A 20,340-nucleotide genomic window follows, 5' to 3' on the forward strand; every position below is an offset into this window, starting at 1 on the left:
TGGTGGTTCTAACACCCCCTGTGTGTGGTTCTAACACTCCCTGTGTGTGGTTCTAACACTCCCTGTGTGTGGTTCTAACACCCCCTGTGTGTGGTTCTAACACTCCCTGTGTGTGGTTCTAACACTCCCTGTGTGTGGTTCTAACACTCCCTGTGTGTGGTTCTAACACTCCCTGTGTGTGGTTCTAACACTCCCTGTGTGTGGTTCTAACACTCCCTGTGTGTGGTTCTAACACCTCCTGTGTGTGGTTCTAACACCTCCTGTGTGTGGTTCTAACACCTCCTGTGTGTGGTTCTAACACCCCCTGTGTGTGGTTCTAACACTCCCTGTGTGTGGTTCTAACACTCCCTGTGTGGTGGTTCTAACACCCCCTGTGTGTGGTTCTAACACTCCCTGTGTGGTGGTTCTAACACTCCCTGTGTGGTGGTTCTAACACCCCCTGTGTGTGGTTCTAACACTCCCTGTGTGGTGGTTCTAACACTCCCTGTGTGGTGGTTCTAACACTCCCTGTGTGTGGTTCTAACACTCCCTGTGTGTGGTTCTAACACTCCCTGTGTGTGGTTCTAACACTCCCTGTGTGTGGTTCTAACACTCCCTGTGTGTGGTTCTAACACTCCCTGTGTGGTGGTTCTAACACCCCCTGTGTGTGGTTCTAACACCCCCTGTGTGTGGTTCTAACACTCCCTGTGTGTGGTTCTAACACCCTCTGTGGGTGGTTCTAACACTCCCTGTGTGGTGGTTCTAACACCCCCTGTGTGTGGTTCTAACACTCCCTGTGTGTGGTTCTAACACCCTCTGTGGGTGGTTCTAACACCTCCTGTGTGTGGTTCTAACACTCCCTGTGTGGTGGTTCTAACACCTCCTGTGTGTGGTTCTAACACCCTCTGTGGGTGGTTCTAACACCTCCTGTGTGTGGTTCTAACACCCCCTGTGTGTGGTTCTAACACTCCCTGTGTGGTGGTTCTAACACTCCCTGTGTGGTGGTTCTAACACTCCCTGTGTGTGGTTCTAACACTCCCTGTATGGTGGTTCTAACACTCCCTGTGTGTGGTTCTAACACTCCCTGTGTGTGGTTCTAACACTCCCTGTGTGGTGGTTCTAACACTCCCTGTGTGGTGGTTCTAACACTCCCTGTGTGTGGTTCTAACACTCCCTGTGTGTGGTTCTAACACCCCCTGTGTGTGGTTCTAACACTCCCTGTGTGTGGTTCTAACACTCCCTGTGTGTGGTTCTAACACTCCCTGTGTGGTGGTTCTAACACCCCCTGTGTGTGGTTCTAACACCCCCTGTGTGTGGTTCTAACACCTCCTGTGGGTGGTTCTAACACTCCCTGTGTGTGGTTCTAACACTCCCTGTGTGTGGTTCTAACACTCCCTGTGTGTGGTTCTAACACCTCCTGTGGGTGGTTCTAACACTCCCTGTGTGTGGTTCTAACACTCCCTGTGTGGTGGTTCTAACACTCCCTGTGTGTGGTTCTAACACCCCCTGTGTGTGGTTCTAACACTCCCTGTGGGTGGTTCTAACACTCCCTGTGTGTGGTTCTAACACTCCCTGTGTGGTGGTTCTAACACTCCCTGTGTGTGGTTCTAACACTCCCTGTGTGTGGTTCTAACACCCCATGTGTGGTGGTTCTAACACTCCCTGTGTCGTGGTTCTAACACTCCCTCTGTGGGTGGTTCTAACACCCCCTGTGTGGTGGTTCTAACACTCCCTGTGTGTGGTTCTAACACTCCCTGTGTGGTGGTTCTAACACCTCCTGTGTGTGGTTCTAACACTCCCTGTGTGGTGGTTCTAACACTCCCTGTGTGTGGTTCTAACACTCCCTGTGTGTGGTTCTAACACTCCCTGTGTGGTGGTTCTAACACCCCCTGTGTGTGGTTCTAACACTCCCTGTGTGGTGGTTCTAACACCTCCTGTGTGTGGTTCTAACACTCCCTGTGTGGTGGTTCTAACACCCCCTGTGTGGGTGGTTCTAACACCCTATGTGTGGTGGTTCTAACACTCCCTGTGTGTGGTTCTAACACTCCCTGTGGGTGGTTCTAACACTCCCTGTGTGTGGTTCTAACACTCCCTGTGTGTGGTTCTAACACCCCCTGTGTGGTGGTTCTAACACTCCCTGTGTGGTGGTTCTAACACTCCCTGTGTGTGGTTCTAACACTCCCTGTGTGGTGGTTCTAACACTCCCTGTGTGTGGTTCTAACACTCCCTGTGTGTGGTTCTAACACTCCCTGTGTGGTGGTTCTAACACTCCCTGTGTGGTGGTTCTAACACTCCCTGTGTGTGGTTCTAACACTCCCTGTGTGTGGTTCTAACACCCCCTGTGTGTGGTTCTAACACTCCCTGTGTGGTGGTTCTAACACTCCCTGTGTGTGGTTCTAACACCCCCTGTGTGTGGTTCTAACACTCCCTGTGGGTGGTTCTAACACTCCCTGTGTGGTGGTTCTAACACTCCCTGTGTGTGGTTCTAACACTCCCTGTGTGGTGGTTCTAACACTCCCTGTGTGGTGGTTCTAACACCCCATGTGTGGTGGTTCTAACACTCCCTGTGTGTGGTTCTAACACTCCCTGTGTGGTGGTTCTAACACTCCCTGTGTGTGGTTCTAACACTCCCTGTGTGGTGGTTCTAACACCCCCTGTGTGTGGTTCTAACACTCCCTGTGTGGTGGTTCTAACACTCCCTGTGTGGTGGTTCTAACACTCCCTGTGTGTGGTTCTAACACCCCCTGTGTGGTGGTTCTAACACTCCCTGTGTGTGGTTCTAACACTCCCTGTGTGTGGTTCTAACACTCCCTGTGTGTGGTTCTAACACTCCCTGTGTGGTGGTTCTAACACCCCCTGTGTGGTGGTTCTAACACTCCCTGTGTGTGGTTCTAACACCTCCTGTGTGTGGTTCTAACACTCCCTGTGTGGTGGTTCTAACACTCCCTGTGTGGTGGTTCTAACACTCCCTGTGTGTGGTTCTAACACTCCCTGTGTGGTGGTTCTAACACTCCCTGTGTGGTGGTTCTAACACTCCCTGTGTGTGGTTCTAACACTCCCTGTGTGTGGTTCTAACACTCTCTGTGTGGTGGTTCTAACACTCCCTGTGTGTGGTTCTAACACTCCCTGTGTGTGGTTCTAACACTCCCTGTGTGTGGTTCTAACACCCCCTGTGTGGTGGTTCTAACACCCTCTGTGTGGTGGTTCTAACACTCCCTGTGTGTAGTTCTAACACTCCCTGTGTGTGGTTCTAACACTCCCTGTGTGTGGTTCTAACACTCCCTGTGTGGTGGTTCTAACACTCCCTGTGTGTGGTTCTAACACCCCCTGTGGGTGGTTCTAACACCTCCTGTGTGGTGGTTCTAACACCCCCTGTGTGTGGTTCTAACACTCCCTGTGTGGTGGTTCTAACACTCCCTGTGTGTGGTTCTAACACTCCCTGTGTGTGGTTCTAACACTCCCTGTGTGGTGGTTCTAACACTCCCTGTGTGGTGGTTCTAACACTCCCTGTGTGTGGTTCTAACACTCCCTGTGTGGTGGTTCTAACACCTCCTGTGTGGTGGTTCTAACACCCCCTGTGTGTGGTTCTAACACTCCCTGTGTGGTGGTTCTAACACTCCCTGTGTGTGGTTCTAACACTCCCTGTGTGTGGTTCTAACACTCCCTGTGTGTGGTTCTAACACTCCCTGTGTGGTGGTTCTAACACTCCCTGTGTGGTGGTTCTAACACTCCCTGTGTGTGGTTCTAACACTCCCTGTGTGGTGGTTCTAACACTCCCTGTGTGTGGTTCTAACACCTGTGTGTGGTGGTTCTAACACTCCCTGTGTGGTGGTTCTAACACTCCCTGTGTGGTGGTTCTAACACCTCCTGTGTGGTGGTTCTAACACTCCCTGTGTGTGGTTCTAACACTCCCTGTGTGTGGTTCTAACACTCCCTGTGTGTGGTTCTAACACTCCCTGTGTGTGGTTCTAACACCCCTGTGTGTGGTTCTAACGCAGGAGAAATCGAGTGGACGGAGTGCCCACTATAAGCTCACTCCCTGTGTGTGGTTCTAACACCTCCTGTGTGTGGTTCTAACACCCCCTGTGTGTGGTTCTAACACCTCCTGTGTGGTGGTTCTAACACTCCCTGTGTGTGGTTCTAACACTCCCTGTGTGGTGGTTCTAACACTCCCTGTGTGGTGGTTCTAACACCCCCTGTGTGTGGTTCTAACACTCCCCGTGTGGTGGTTCTAACACTCCCTGTGTGTGGTTCTAACACTCCCTGTGTGTGGTTCTAACACTCCCTGTGTGTGGTTCTAACACTCCCTGTGTGGTGGTTCTAACACCCTGTGTGTGGTGGTTCTAACACTCCCTGTGTGTGGTTCTAACACTCCGTGTGTGGTTCTAACACTCCCTGTGTGTGGTTCTAACACCCCTGTGTGTGGTTCTAACACCCTGTGTGTGGTGGTTCTAACACTCCCTGTGTGTGGTTCTAACACTCTCTGTGTGGTGGTTCTAACACTCCCTGTGTGTGGTTCTAACACTCCCTGTGGGTGGTTCTAACACTCCCTGTGTGGTGGTTCTAACACTCCCTGTGTGTGGTTCTAACACTCCCTGTGTGTGGTTCTAACACTCCCTGTGGGTGGTTCTAACACTCCCTGTGTGGTGGTTCTAACACTCCCTGTGTGTGGTTCTAACACTCCCTGTGTGTGGTTCTAACACTCCCTGTGTGGTGGTTCTAACACTCCCTGTGTGTGGTTCTAACACTCCCTGTGTGGTGGTTCTAACACTCCCTGTGTGTGGTTCTAACACCTCCTGTGTGGTGGTTCTAACACTCCCTGTGTGGTGGTTCTAACACTCCCTGTGTGTGGTTCTAACACCTCCTGTGTGGTGGTTCTAACACTCCCTGTGTGTGGTTCTAACACTCCCTGTGTGTGGTTCTAACACTCCCTGTGTGGTGGTTCTAACACTCCCTGTGTGGTGGTTCTAACACTCCCTGTGTGGTGGTTCTAACACTCCCTGTGTGTGGTTCTAACACCTCCTGTGTGGTGGTTCTAACACTCCCTGTGTGGTGGTTCTAACACTCCCTGTGTGTGGTTCTAACACCTCCTGTGTGGTGGTTCTAACACTCCCTGTGTGGTGGTTCTAACACTCCCTGTGTGGTGGTTCTAACACTCCCTGTGTGGTGGTTCTAACACCTCCTGTGTGGTGGTTCTAACACTCCCTGTGTGGTGGTTCTAACACTCCCTGTGTGTGGTTCTAACACTCCCTGTGTGTGGTTCTAACACTCCCTGTGTGTGGTTCTAACACTCCCTGTGTGTGGTTCTAACACTCCCTGTGTGGTGGTTCTAACACCCCATGTGTGGTGGTTCTAACACTCCCTGTGTGTGGTTCTAACACCCTCTGTGTGTGGTTCTAACACTCCCTGTGTGGTGGTTCTAACACTCCCTGTGTGTGGTTCTAACACTCCCTGTGTGTGGTTCTAACACTCCCTGTGTGTGGTTCTAACACCCTCTGTGTGTGGTTCTAACACTCCCTGTGTGGTGGTTCTAACACTCCCTGTGTGTGGTTCTAACACTCCCTGTGTGTGGTTCTAACACTCCCTGTGTGTGGTTCTAACACCTCCTGTGTGGTGGTTCTAACACTCCCTGTGTGGTGGTTCTAACACCTCCTGTGTGTGGTTCTAACACTCCCTGTGTGTGGTTCTAACACCCCCTGTGTGGTGGTTCTAACACTCCCTGTGTGGTGGTTCTAACACCTCCTGTGTGTGGTTCTAACACTCCCTGTGTGTGGTTCTAACACTCCCTGTGTGTGGTTCTAACACTCCCTGTGTGGTGGTTCTAACACTCCCTGTGTGGTGGTTCTAACACTCCCTGTGTGGTGGTTCTAACACCCCCTGTGTGGTGGTTCTAACACCCCCTGTGTGTGGTTCTAACACCCCCTGTGTGGTGGTTCTAACACTCCCTGTGTGGTGGTTCTAACACCTCCTGTGGGTGGTTCTAACACTCCCTGTGTGGTGGTTCTAACACCCCCTGTATGGTGGTTCTAACACCTCCTGTGTGTGGTTCTAACACTCCCTGTGTGTGGTTCTAACACTCCCTGTGTGTGGTTCTAACACCCCCTGTGTGTGGTTCTAACACCACCTGTGTGGTGGTTCTAACACTCCCTGTGTGTGGTTCTAACACCCCCTGTGTGTGGTTCTAACACCCCCTGTGTGTGGTTCTAACACTCCCTGTGTGTGGTTCTAACACTCCCTGTGTGTGGTTCTAACACCTCCTGTGTGTGGTTCTAACACTCCCTGTGTGGTGGTTCTAACACTCCCTGTGTGTGGTGGTTCTAACACTCCCTGTGTGTGGTTCTAACACTCCCTGTGTGTGGTTCTAACACTCCCTGTGTGTGGTTCTAACACTCCCCCTGTGGGTGGTTCTAACACTCCCTGTGTGGTGGTTCTAACACTCCCTGTGTGGTTCTAACACTCCCTGTGTGGTGGTTCTAACACCCCCTGTGTGTGGTTCTAACACCCCCTGTGTGTGGTTCTAACACTCCCTGTGTGGTAGTTCTAACACCCCCTGTGGGTGGTTCTAACACCCCCTGTGTGTGGTTCTAACACCCCCTGTGTGTGGTTCTAACACCACCTGTGTGTGGTTCTAACACCCCCTGTGTGTGGTTCTAACACCCCCTGTGTGTGGTTCTAACACCCCCTGTGTGTGGTTCTAACACCCCCTGTGTGTGGTTCTAACACTCCCTGTGTGGTGGTTCTAACACCCCCTGTGTGTGGTTCTAACACCTCCTGTGTGTGGTTCTAACACTCCCTGTGTGGTAGTTCTAACACCCCCTGTGGGTGGTTCTAACACCCCCTGTGTGTGGTTCTAACACCCCCTGTGTGTGGTTCTAACACCACCTGTGTGGTGGTTCTAACACTCCCTGTGTGTGGTTCTAACACCCCCTGTGTGTGGTTCTAACACCCCCTGTGTGTGGTTCTAACACTCCCTGTGTGTGGTTCTAACACTCCCTGTGTGTGGTTCTAACACCTCCTGTGTGTGGTTCTAACACTCCCTGTGTGGTGGTTCTAACACTCCCTGTGTGTGGTGGTTCTAACACTCCCTGTGTGTGGTTCTAACACTCCCTGTGTGTGGTTCTAACACTCCCTGTGTGTGGTTCTAACACTCCCCCTGTGGGTGGTTCTAACACTCCCTGTGTGGTGGTTCTAACACTCCCTGTGTGGTTCTAACACTCCCTGTGTGGTGGTTCTAACACCCCCTGTGTGTGGTTCTAACACCCCCTGTGTGTGGTTCTAACACTCCCTGTGTGGTGGTTCTAACACCTCCTGTGTGTGGTTCTAACACTCCCTGTGTGTGGTTCTAACACTCCCTGTGTGTGGTTCTAACACCCCCTGTGTGTGGTTCTAACACCCCCTGTATGGTGGTTCTAACACCTCCTGTGTGTGGTTCTAACACTCCCTGTGTGTGGTTCTAACACTCCCTGTGTGTGGTTCTAACACCCCCTGTGTGTGGTTCTAACACCACCTGTGTGGTGGTTCTAACACTCCCTGTGTGTGGTTCTAACACCCCCTGTGTGTGGTTCTAACACCCCCTGTGTGTGGTTCTAACACTCCCTGTGTGTGGTTCTAACACTCCCTGTGTGTGGTTCTAACACCTCCTGTGTGTGGTTCTAACACTCCCTGTGTGGTGGTTCTAACACTCCCTGTGTGTGGTTCTAACACTCCCTGTGTGTGGTTCTAACACTCCCTGTGGGTGGTTCTAACACTCCCTGTGTGGTGGTTCTAACACTCCCTGTGTGTGGTTCTAACACTCCCTGTGGGTGGTTCTAACACTCCCTGTGTGGTGGTTCTAACACTCCCTGTGTGGTGGTTCTAACACCCCTGTGTGTGGTTCTAACACTCCCTGTGTGGTGGTTCTAACACCCCCTGTGTGTGGTTCTAACACTCCCTGTGTGTGGTTCTAACACTCCCTGTGTGTGGTTCTAACACTCCCTGTGTGGTGGTTCTAACACTCCCTGTGTGTGGTTCTAACACTCCCTGTGTGTGGTTCTAACACTCCCTGTGTGTGGTTCTAACACCCCCTGTGTGTGGTTCTAACACTCCCTGTGTGGTGGTTCTAACACTCCCTGTGTGGTGGTTCTAACACTCCCTGTGTGTGGTTCTAACACTCCCTGTGTGGTGGTTCTAACACTCCCTGTGTGTGGTTCTAACACCCCCTGTGTGGTGGTTCTAACACTCCCTGTGTGTGGTTCTAACACTCCCTGTGTGGTGGTTCTAACACTCCCTGTGTGTGGTTCTAACACTCCCTGTGTGGTGGTTCTAACACTCCCTGTGTGTGGTTCTAACACTCCCTGTGTGTGGTTCTAACACTCCGTGTGTGGTTCTAACACTCCCTGTGTGTGGTTCTAACACTCCCTGTGTGTGGTTCTAACACTCCCTGTGTGGTGGTTCTAACACTCCCTGTGTGTGGTTCTAACACTCCCTGTGTGTGGTTCTAACACTCCCTGTGGGTGGTTCTAACACTCCCTGTGTGTGGTTCTAACACTCCCTGTGTGGTGGTTCTAACACCCCCTGTGTGGTGGTTCTAACACTCCCTGTGTGTGGTTCTAACACTCCCTGTGTGTGGTTCTAACACTCCCTGTGGGTGGTTCTAACACCCCTGTGTGGTGGTTCTAACACTCCCTGTGGGTGGTTCTAACACTCCCTGTGTGTGGTTCTAACACTCCCTGTGTGTGGTTCTAACACTCCCTGTGGGTGGTTCTAACACTCCCTGTGTGTGGTTCTAACACTCCCTGTGTGTGGTTCTAACACTCCCTGTGTGGTGGTTCTAACACTCCCTGTGTGTGGTTCTAACACCCCCTGTGTGGTGGTTCTAACACTCCCTGTGTGTGGTTCTAACACTCCCTGTGTGTGGTTCTAACACCCCCTGTGTGGTGGTTCTAACACTCCCTGTGTGTGGTTCTAACACTCCCTGTGTGTGGTTCTAACACTCCCTGTGTGTGGTTCTAACACTCCCTGTGTGTGGTTCTAACACTCCCTGTGTGTGGTTCTAACACTCCCTGTGTGTGGTTCTAACACCCCCTGTGTGTGGTTCTAACACTCCCTGTGTGGTGGTTCTAACACCCTCTGTGTGTGGTGGTTCTAACACCCCTGTGTGTGGTTCTAACACTCCCTGTGTGTGGTTCTAACACTCCCTGTGTGGTGGTTCTAACACCACCTGTGTGGTTCTAACACTCTCTGTATGGTGGTTCTAACACTCTCTGTGTGTGGTTCTAACACTCTCTGTGTGTGGTTCTAACACCCCCTGTGTGTGGTTCTAACACTCTCTGTGTGTGGTTCTAACACCACCTGTGTGGTTCTAACACTCTCTGTATGGTGGTTCTAACACTCTCTGTGTGTGGTTCTAACACTCTCTGTATGGTGGTTCTAACACTCTCTGTGTGTGGTTCTAACACTCTCTGTGTGTGGTTCTAACACTCCCTGTGTGGTGGTTCTAACACCCCCTGTGTGTGGTTCTAACACTCCCTGTGTGTGGTTCTAACACTCCCTGTGTGTGGTTCTAACACCCCCTGTGTGTGGTTCTAACACCCCCTGTGTGTGGTTCTAACACCCCCTGTGTGTGGTTCTAACACCCCCTGTGTGTGGTTCTAACACTCCCTGTGTTTGGTTCTAACACCCCCTGTGTGTGGTTCTAACACCCCCTGTGTGTGGTTCTAACACCCCCTGTGTGTGGTTCTAACACTCCCTGTGTGGTGGTTCTAACACTCCCTGTGTGTGGTTCTAACACCCCCTGTGTGGTGGTTCTAACACTCCCTGTGTGTGGTTCTAACACTCCCTGTGTGGTGGTTCTAACACTCCCTGTGTGGTGGTTCTAACACTCCCTGTGTGGTGGTTCTAACACTCCCTGTGTGTGGTTCTAACACTCCCTGTGTGTGGTTCTAACACTCCCTGTGTGGTGGTTCTAACACTCCCTGTGTGGTGGTTCTAACACTCCCTGTGGGTGGTTCTAACACCTCCTGTGTGGTGGTTCTAACACTCCCTGTGTGTGGTTCTAACACTCCCTGTGTGTGGTTCTAACACTCCCTGTGTGTGGTTCTAACACCCCCTGTGTGTGGTTCTAACACTCCCTGTGTGTGTGGTTCTAACACTCCCTGTGTGGTGGTTCTAACACTCCCTGTGTGGTGGTTCTAACACTCCCTGTGTGTGTGGTTCTAACACTCCCTGTGTGTGGTTCTAACACTCCCTGTGTGTGGTTCTAACACTTCCTGTGTGGTGGTTCTAACACCTCCTGTGTGTGGTTCTAACACTCCCTGTGTGTGGTTCTAACACCTGTGTGTGGTTCTAACACCCCTGTGTGTGGTTCTAACACTCCCTGTGTGTGGTTCTAACACTCCCTGTGTGTGGTTCTAACACTCCCTGTGTGTGGTTCTAACACTCTCTGTGTGTGGTTCTAACACCCCCTGTGTGTGGTTCTAACACTCCCTGTGTGGTGGTTCTAACACCCCCTGTGTGTGGTTCTAACACTCCCTGTGTGTGGTTCTAACACCCCCTGTGTGTGGTTCTAACACTCCCTGTGTGGTGGTTCTAACACTCCCTGTGTGTGGTTCTAACACTCCCTGTGTGTGGTTCTAACACTCTCTGTGTGTGGTTCTAACACCCCCTGTGTGTGGTTCTAACACTCCCTGTGGGTGGTTCTAACACCTCCTGTGTGTGGTTCTAACACCCCCTGTGTGTGGTTCTAACACTCCCTGTGTGTGGTTCTAACACCCCCTGTGTGTGGTTCTAACACCTCCTGTGTGTGGTTCTAACACTCCCTGTGTGGTTCTAACACCCCTGTGGGTGGTTCTAACACTCCCTGTGTGTGGTTCTAACACTCCCTGTGTGGTTCTAACACCTCCTGTGGGTGGTTCTAACACCTCCTGTGTGGGTGGTTCTAACACCCCCTGTGTGGTGGTTCTAACACTCCCTGTGTGTGGTTCTAACACTCCCTGTGTGGTGGTTCTAACACTCCCTGTGTGTGGTTCTAACACCCCCTGTGTGGTGGTTCTAACACTCCCTGTGTGGTGGTTCTAACACCCCCTGTGTGTGGTTCTAACACCCCCTGTGTGTGGTTCTAACACTCCCTGTGTGTGGTTCTAACACCTCCTGTGTGGTGGTTCTAACACTCCCTGTGTGTGGTTCTAACGCAGGAGAAATCGAGTGGACGGAGTGCCCACTATAAACTCACTCCCTGTGTGGTGGTTCTAACACTCCCTGTGTGTGGTTCTAACACTCCCTGTGGGTGGTTCTAACACTCCCTGTGTGGTGGTTCTAACACTCCCTGTGTGGTGGTTCTAACACTCCCTGTGTGGTGGTTCTAACACCCCCTGTGTGTGGTTCTAACACTCCCTGTGTGTGGTTCTAACACTCCCTGTGTGTGGTTCTAACACTCCCTGTGTGGTGGTTCTAACACCCCCTGTGTGTGGTTCTAACACTCCCTGTGTGTGGTTCTAACACTCCCTGTGTGTGGTTCTAACACTCCCTGTGTGGTGGTTCTAACACTCCCTGTGTGTGGTTCTAACACTCCCTGTGGGTGGTTCTAACACTCCCTGTGTAGTGGTTCTAACACTCCCTGTGTGGTGGTTCTAACACTCCCTGTGTGGTGGTTCTAACACTCCCTGTGTGTGGTTCTAACACTCCCTGTGTGTGGTTCTAACACTCCCTGTGTGGTGGTTCTAACACTCCCTGTGTGTGGTTCTAACACTCCCTGTGTGTGGTTCTAACACTCCCTGTGTGTGGTTCTAACACTCCCTGTGTGGTGGTTCTAACACTCCCTGTGTGTGGTTCTAACACTCCCTGTGTGTGGTTCTAACACTCCCTGTGTGGTGGTTCTAACACCACCTGTGTGGTGGTTCTAACACTCCCTGTGTGTGGTTCTAACACCTCCTGTGTGGTGGTTCTAACACTCCCTGTGTGTGGTTCTAACACTCCCTGTGTGGTGGTTCTAACACCCCCTGTGTGGTTCTAACACCCCCTGTGTGGTTCTAACACCTCCTGTGTGTGGTTCTAACACCCTCTGTGTGTGGTTCTAACACCTGGATGTGGTGGTTCTAACACCCTCTGTGTGGTTCTAACACTCCCTGTGTGTGGTTCTAACACTCCCTGTGTGGTGGTTCTAACACTCCCTGTGTGTGGTTCTAACACTCCCTGTGTGGTGGTTCTAACACTCCCTGTGTGTGGTTCTAACACTCCCTGTGTGTGGTTCTAACACCCCATGTGTGGTGGTTCTAACACTCCCTGTGTCGTGGTTCTAACACTCCCTCTGTGGGTGGTTCTAACACCCCCTGTGTGGTGGTTCTAACACTCCCTGTGTCGTGGTTCTAACACTCCCTCTGTGGGTGGTTCTAACACCCCCTGTGTGTGGTTCTAACACTCCCTGTGTGTGGTTCTAACACCTCCTGTGTGTGGTTCTAACACTCCCTGTGTGGTGGTTCTAACACCTCCTGTGTGTGGTTCTAACACTCCCTGTGTGGTGGTTCTAACACTCCCTGTGTGTGGTTCTAACACTCCCTGTGTGGTGGTTCTAACACTCCCTGTGTGTGGTTCTAACACTCCCTGTGTGGTGGTTCTAACACTCCCTGTGTGGTGGTTCTAACACCCCCTGTGTGTGGTTCTAACACTCCCTGTGTGTGGTTCTAACACTCCCTGTGTGTGGTTCTAACACCCCCTGTGTGTGGTTCTAACACTCCCTGTGTGTGGTTCTAACACTCCCTGTGTGTGGTTCTAACACTCCCTGTGTGTGGTTCTAACACTCCCTGTGGGTGGTTCTAACACTCCCTGTGTGTGGTTCTAACACCTCCTGTGTGTGGTTCTAACACTCCCTGTGTGGTGGTTCTAACACTCCCTGTGTGTGGTTCTAACACCCCCTGTGTGGTTCTAACACTCCCTGTGTGTGGTTCTAACACTCCCTGTGGGTGGTTCTAACGCAGGAGAAATCGAGTGGACGGAGTGCCCACTATAAACTCACTCCCTGTGTGTGGTTCTAACACTCCCTGTGTGGTGGTTCTAACACTCCCTGTGGGTGGTTCTAACACTCCCTGTGTGTGGTTCTAACACTCCCTGTGTGTGGTTCTAACACCTCCTGTGTGTGGTTCTAACACTCCCTGTGTGGTGGTTCTAACACTCCCTGTGTGGTGGTTCTAACACTCCCTGTGTGTGGTTCTAACACCTCCTGTGTGTGGTGGTTCTAACACCCCTGTGTGTGGTTCTAACGCAGGAGAAATCGAGTGGACGGAGTGCCCACTATAAGCTCACCTCCACCGCCATGCTGTGGCTACAGACCAACAAGGAGGGGTCTGGTACCATGAACCTGGGTGGTAGCCTCACCAGACAGGTGAGTCACTCACCATCACTCACCACTCACTCACCATCACTCACCATCACTCACTCACCATCACTCACCATCAACAAGGAGGGGTCTGGTACCATGAACCTGGGTGGTAGTCTCACCAGACAGGTGAGACACTCACCATCACTCACCATCACTCACTCACCATCACTCACCATCACTCACCGTCACTCACTCACCATCACTCACTCACCATCACTCACCATCACTCACTCACCATCACTCACTCACCATCACTCACCACCACTCATTCACCATCACTCACTCACCATCACTCACCATCACTCACCATCACTCACTCACCATCACTCACTCACCATCACTCACTCACCATCACTCACCATCACTCACTCACCATCACTCACCATCACTCACTCACCATCACTCACCATCACTCACCATCACTCACTCACCATCACTCACCATCACGCACCATCACTCACTCACCATCACTCACCATCACTCACCATCACTCACTCACCATCACTCACCATCACTCACTCACCATCACTCACCATCACTCACTCACCATCACTCACCATCACTCACTCACCACCACTCACCATCACTCACTCACCATCACTCACTCACCATCACTCACCATCACTCACCATCACTCACTCACCATCACTCACTCACTCACCATCACTCACCATCACTCACTCACCATCACTCACCATCACTCACTCACCATCACTCACTCACCATCACTCACCATCACTCACCATCACCATCACTCACCGTCACTCACTCACCATCACTCACTCACCATCACTCACCATCACTCACTCACCATCACTCACTCACCATCACTCACTCACCATCACTCACTCACCATCACTCACCATCACTCACCATCACTCACTCACCATCACTCATTCACCATCACTCACCATCACTCACCATCACTCACTCACCATCACTCACTCACCATCACTCACCATCACTCACTCACCATCACTCACTCACCATCACTCACCATTACTCACTCACCATCACTCACCATCACTCACTCACCATCACTCACTCACCACCACTCACCATCACTCACTCACCATCACTCACTCACCATCACTCACTCACCATCACTCACTCACCATCACTCACCATCACTCACTCACCATCACTCACCATCACTCACTCACCATCACTCACTCACCATCACTCACTCACCATCACTCACCATCACTCACCATCACTCACCATCACCATCACTCACCGTCACTCACTCACCATCACTCACTCACCATCACTCACCATCACTCACTCACCATCACTCACTCACCATCACTCACTCACCATCACTCACTCACCATCACTCACCATCACTCACTCACCATCACTCACCATCACTCACCATCACTCACTCACCATCACTCACTCACCATCACTCACCATCACTCACCATCACTCACTCACCATCACTCACTCACCATCACTCACCATCACTCACTCACCATCACTCACTCACCATCACTCACCATCACTCACTCACCATCACTCACCATCACTATCACTCACCATCACTCACCATCACTCACTCACCATCACTCACCATTACTCACTCACCATCACTCACCATCACTATCACTCACCATCACTCACCATCACTCACTCACCATCACTCACCATTACTCACTCACCATCACTCACTCACCATCACTCACCATCACTCACCATCAATCACCATCACTCACCATCACTCACCATCACTCACTCACCATCACTCACTCACCATCACTCACCATCACTCACTCACCATCACTCACTCACCATCACTCACTCACCATCACTCACCATCACTCACTCACCATCACTCACCATCACTCACTCACCATCACTCACTCACTCACCACTCACTCACTCACCATCACTCACTCACCATCACTCACTCACCATCACTCACCACTCACTCACTCACCATCACTCACTCACTCACTCACTCACCACTCACTCACTCACCATCACTCACTCACCATCACTCACTCACCATCACTCACCACTCACTCACTCACCATCACTCACTCACCATCACTCACTCACCATCACTCACCATCACTCACTCACCATCACTCACCATCACTCACTCACCATCACTCACTCACTCACCACTCACTCACTCACCATCACTCACTCACCATCACTCACTCACCATCACTCACCACTCACTCACTCACCATCACTCACTCACTCACCACTCACTCACTCACCATCACTCACTCACCATCACTCACCACTCACTCACTCACCATCACTCACTCACTCACCACTCACTCACTCACCATCACTCACTCACCATCACTCACCACTCACTCACTCACCATCACTCACTCACCATCACTCACTCACCATCACTCACCATCACTCACTCACCATCACTCACCATCACTCACTCACCATCACTCACTCACTCACCACTCACTCACTCACCATCACTCACTCACCATCACTCACTCACCATCACTCACCACTCACTCACTCACCATCACTCACTCACTCACCACTCACTCACTCACCATCACTCACTCACCATCACTCACTCACCATCACTCACCACTCACTCACTCACCATCACTCACTCACCATCACTCACTCACCATCACTCACCATCACTCACTCACCATCACTCACCATCACTCACTCACCATCACTCACTCACTCACTCACCACTCACTCACTCACCATCACTCACTCACCATCACTCACCACTCACTCACTCACCATCACTCACTCACTCACCACTCACTCACCATCACTCACTCACCATCACTCACTCACCATCACTCACCACTCACTCACTCACCATCACTCACTCACCATCACTCACTCACCATCACTCACCATCACTCACTCACCATCACTCACCATCACTCACTCACTCACCACTCACTCACTCACCATCACTCACTCACCATCACTCACTCACCATCACTCACCATCACTCACTCACCACTCACTCACTCACCATCACTCACTCACTCACCATCACTCACTCACCATCACTCACCACTCACTCACTCACCATCACTCACTCACCATCACTCACTCACCATCACTCACTCACCATCACTCACCATCACTCACTCACCATCACTCACTCACCATCACTCACCATCACTCACTCACCATCACTCACTCACCATCACTCACCATCACTCACCATCACTCACTCACCATCACTCACCATGACTCACTCACCATCACTCACCATCACTCACTCACCATCACTCACTCACCATCACTCACCATCACTCACTCACCATCACTCACTCACCATCACTCACTCACCATCACTCACCACTCACTCACTCACCATCACTCACTCACCATCACTCACTCACCATCACTCACCATCACTCACTCACCATCACTCACCATCACTCACTCACCATCACTCACTCACTCACCATCACTCACTCACCATCACTCACTCACCATCACTCACCACTCACTCACTCACCATCACTCACTCACTCACCATCACTCACTCACCATCACTCACTCACCATCACTCACTCACCATCACTCACTCACCATCACTCACCACTCACCACTCACCATCACTCACTCACCATCACTCACTCACCATAACTCACCATCACTCACTCACCATCACTCACCATCACTCACTCACCATCACTCACTCACTCACCACTCACTCACTCACCATCACTCACTCACCATCACTCACCACTCACTCACTCACCATCACTCACTCACTCACCACTCACTCACCATCACTCACTCACTCACCACTCACTCACCATCACTCACTCACCATCACTCACTCACCATCACTCACCACTCACTCACTCACCATCACTCACTCACCATCACTCACCATCACTCACTCACCATCACTCACCATCACTCACTCACCATCACTCACTCACTCACCACTCACTCACTCACCATCACTCACTCACCATCACTCACTCACCATCACTCACCATCACTCACTCACCACTCACTCACTCACCATCACTCACTCACTCACCATCACTCACTCACCATCACTCACCACTCACTCACTCACCATCACTCACTCACCATCACTCACTCACCATCACTCACTCACCATCACTCACCATCACTCACCATCACTCACTCACCATCACTCACTCACCATCACTCACCATCACTCACTCACCATCACTCACTCACCATCACTCACCATCACTCACCATCACTCACTCACCATCACTCACCATCACTCACTCACCATCACTCACCATCACTCACTCACCATCACTCACTCACCATCACTCACCATCACTCACTCACCATCACTCACTCACCATCACTCACTCACCATCACTCACTCACCATCACTCACCATCACTCACTCACCATCACTCACATCACTCACTCACCATCACTCACTCACTCACCACTCACTCACTCACCATCACTCACTCACCATCACTCACTCACCATCACTCACCACTCACTCACTCACCATCACTCACTCACTCACCACTCACTCACTCACCATCACTCACTCACCATCACTCACTCACCATCACTCACCACTCACTCACTCACCATCACTCACTCACCATCACTCACTCACCATCACTCACCATCACTCACTCACCATCACTCACCATCACTCACTCACCATCACTCACTCACTCACCACTCACTCACTCACCATCACTCACTCACCATCACTCACTCACCATCACTCACCATCACTCACTCACCATCACTCACTCACCATCACTCACTCACCATCACTCACCATCACTCACTCACCATCACTCACCATCACTCACTCACCATCACTCACTCACTCACCACTCACTCACTCACCATCACTCACTCACCATCACTCACCACCATCACTCACCACTCACTCACTCACCATCACTCACTCACTCACCACTCACTCACTCACCATCACTCACTCACCATCACTCACTCACCATCACTCACCACTCACTCACTCACCATCACTCACTCACCATCACTCACTCACCATCACTCACCATCACTCACTCACCATCACTCACCATCACTCACTCACCATCACTCACTCACTCACCACTCACTCACTCACCATCACTCACTCACCATCACTCACTCACCATCACTCACCATCACTCACTCACCACTCACTCACTCACCATCACTCACTCACTCACCATCACTCACTCACCATCACTCACCACTCACTCACTCACCATCACTCACTCACCATCACTCACTCACCATCACTCACTCACCATCACTCACCATCACTCACCATCACTCACTCACCATCACTCACTCACCATCACTCACCATCACTCACTCACCATCACTCACTCACCATCACTCACTCACCATCACTCACCATCACTCACCATCACTCACTCACCATCACTCACCATCACTCACTCACCATCACTCACCATCACTCACTCACCATCACTCACTCACCATCACTCACCATCACTCACTCACCATCACTCACTCACCATCACTCACTCACCATCACTCACCACTCACTCACTCACCATCACTCACTCACCATCACTCACTCACCATCACTCACCATCACTCACTCACCATCACTCACCATCACTCACTCACCATCACTCACTCACTCACCACTCACTCACTCACCATCACTCACTCACCATCACTCACTCACCATCACTCACCACTCACTCACTCACCATCACTCACTCACCACTCACTCACTCACCATCACTCACTCACCATCACTCACTCACCATCACTCACCACTCACTCACTCACCATCACTCACTCACCATCACTCACTCACCATCACTCACCATCACTCACTCACCATCACTCACCATCACTCACTCACCATCACTCACTCACCACTCACCACTCACTCACTCACCATCACTCACTCACCATCACTCACCACTCACTCACTCACCATCACTCACTCACTCACCACTCACTCACTCACCATCACTCACTCACCATCACTCACTCACCATCACTCACCATCACTCACTCACCATCACTCACTCACCATCACTCACTCACCATCACTCACCATCACTCACTCACCATCACTCACTCACTCACCACTCACTCACTCACCATCACTCACTCACCATCACTCACTCACCATCACTCACCATCACACTCACCACTCACTCACCACCATCACTCACTCACTCACCATCACTCACTCACCATCACTCACCATCACTCACTCACCATCACTCACCATCACTCACTCACCATCACTCACTCACCACTCACTCACTCACCATCACTCACTCACCATCACTCACTCACCATCACTCACCATCACTCACTCACCACTCACTCACTCACCATCACTCACTCACTCACCATCACTCACTCACCATCACTCACCACTCACTCACTCACCATCACTCACTCACCATCACTCACTCACCATCACTCACTCACCATCACTCACCATCACTCACCATCACTCACTCACCATCACTCACTCACCATCACTCACCATCACTCACTCACCATCACTCACTCACCATCACTCACTCACCATCACTCACCATCACTCACTCACCATCACTCACCATCACTCACTCACCATCACTCACCATCACTCACTCACCATCACTCACTCACCATCACTCACCATCACTCACTCACCATCACTCACTCACCATCACTCACTCACCATCACTCACCACTCACTCACTCACCATCACTCACTCACCATCACTCACTCACCATCACTCACCATCACTCACTCACCATCACTCACCATCACTCACTCACCATCACTCACTCACTCACCACTCACTCACTCACCATCACTCACTCACCATCACTCACTCACCATCACTCACCACTCACTCACTCACCATCACTCACTCACCACTCACTCACTCACCATCACTCACTCACCATCACTCACTCACCATCACTCACCACTCACTCACTCACCATCACTCACTCACCATCACTCACTCACCATCACTCACCATCACTCACTCACCATCACTCACCATCACTCACTCACCATC

At 51.3% G+C, this 20,340-nt stretch overlaps 1 protein-coding gene across 1 annotated transcript in view; it reads left to right on the forward strand.

The window, feature by feature from the left end:
- LOC142908175 (F-actin-capping protein subunit beta-like) overlaps window positions 1–16,563 on the forward strand; it is a 36,770-nt gene extending 20,207 nt beyond the window's left edge. The window contains exon 5 of the mRNA XM_076058485.1: window positions 13,217–16,563. Within this exon, the coding sequence (XP_075914600.1) occupies window positions 13,217–16,537 (3,321 nt within the window). The 3' untranslated portion in view covers window positions 16,538–16,563. The remainder of the gene's footprint in view (window positions 1–13,216) is intronic.
- Window positions 16,564–20,340: the final 3,777 nt, after the last annotated feature.

This window comes from Petromyzon marinus, assembly GCF_048934315.1.
Source record: "Petromyzon marinus isolate PM22_M1 ecotype Great Lakes invasive population chromosome 75 unlocalized genomic scaffold, UKy_Petmar_22M1.pri1.0 chr75_unloc.4, whole genome shotgun sequence".
NCBI classification, from domain to species: Eukaryota; Metazoa; Chordata; class Hyperoartia; order Petromyzontiformes; family Petromyzontidae; genus Petromyzon; species Petromyzon marinus.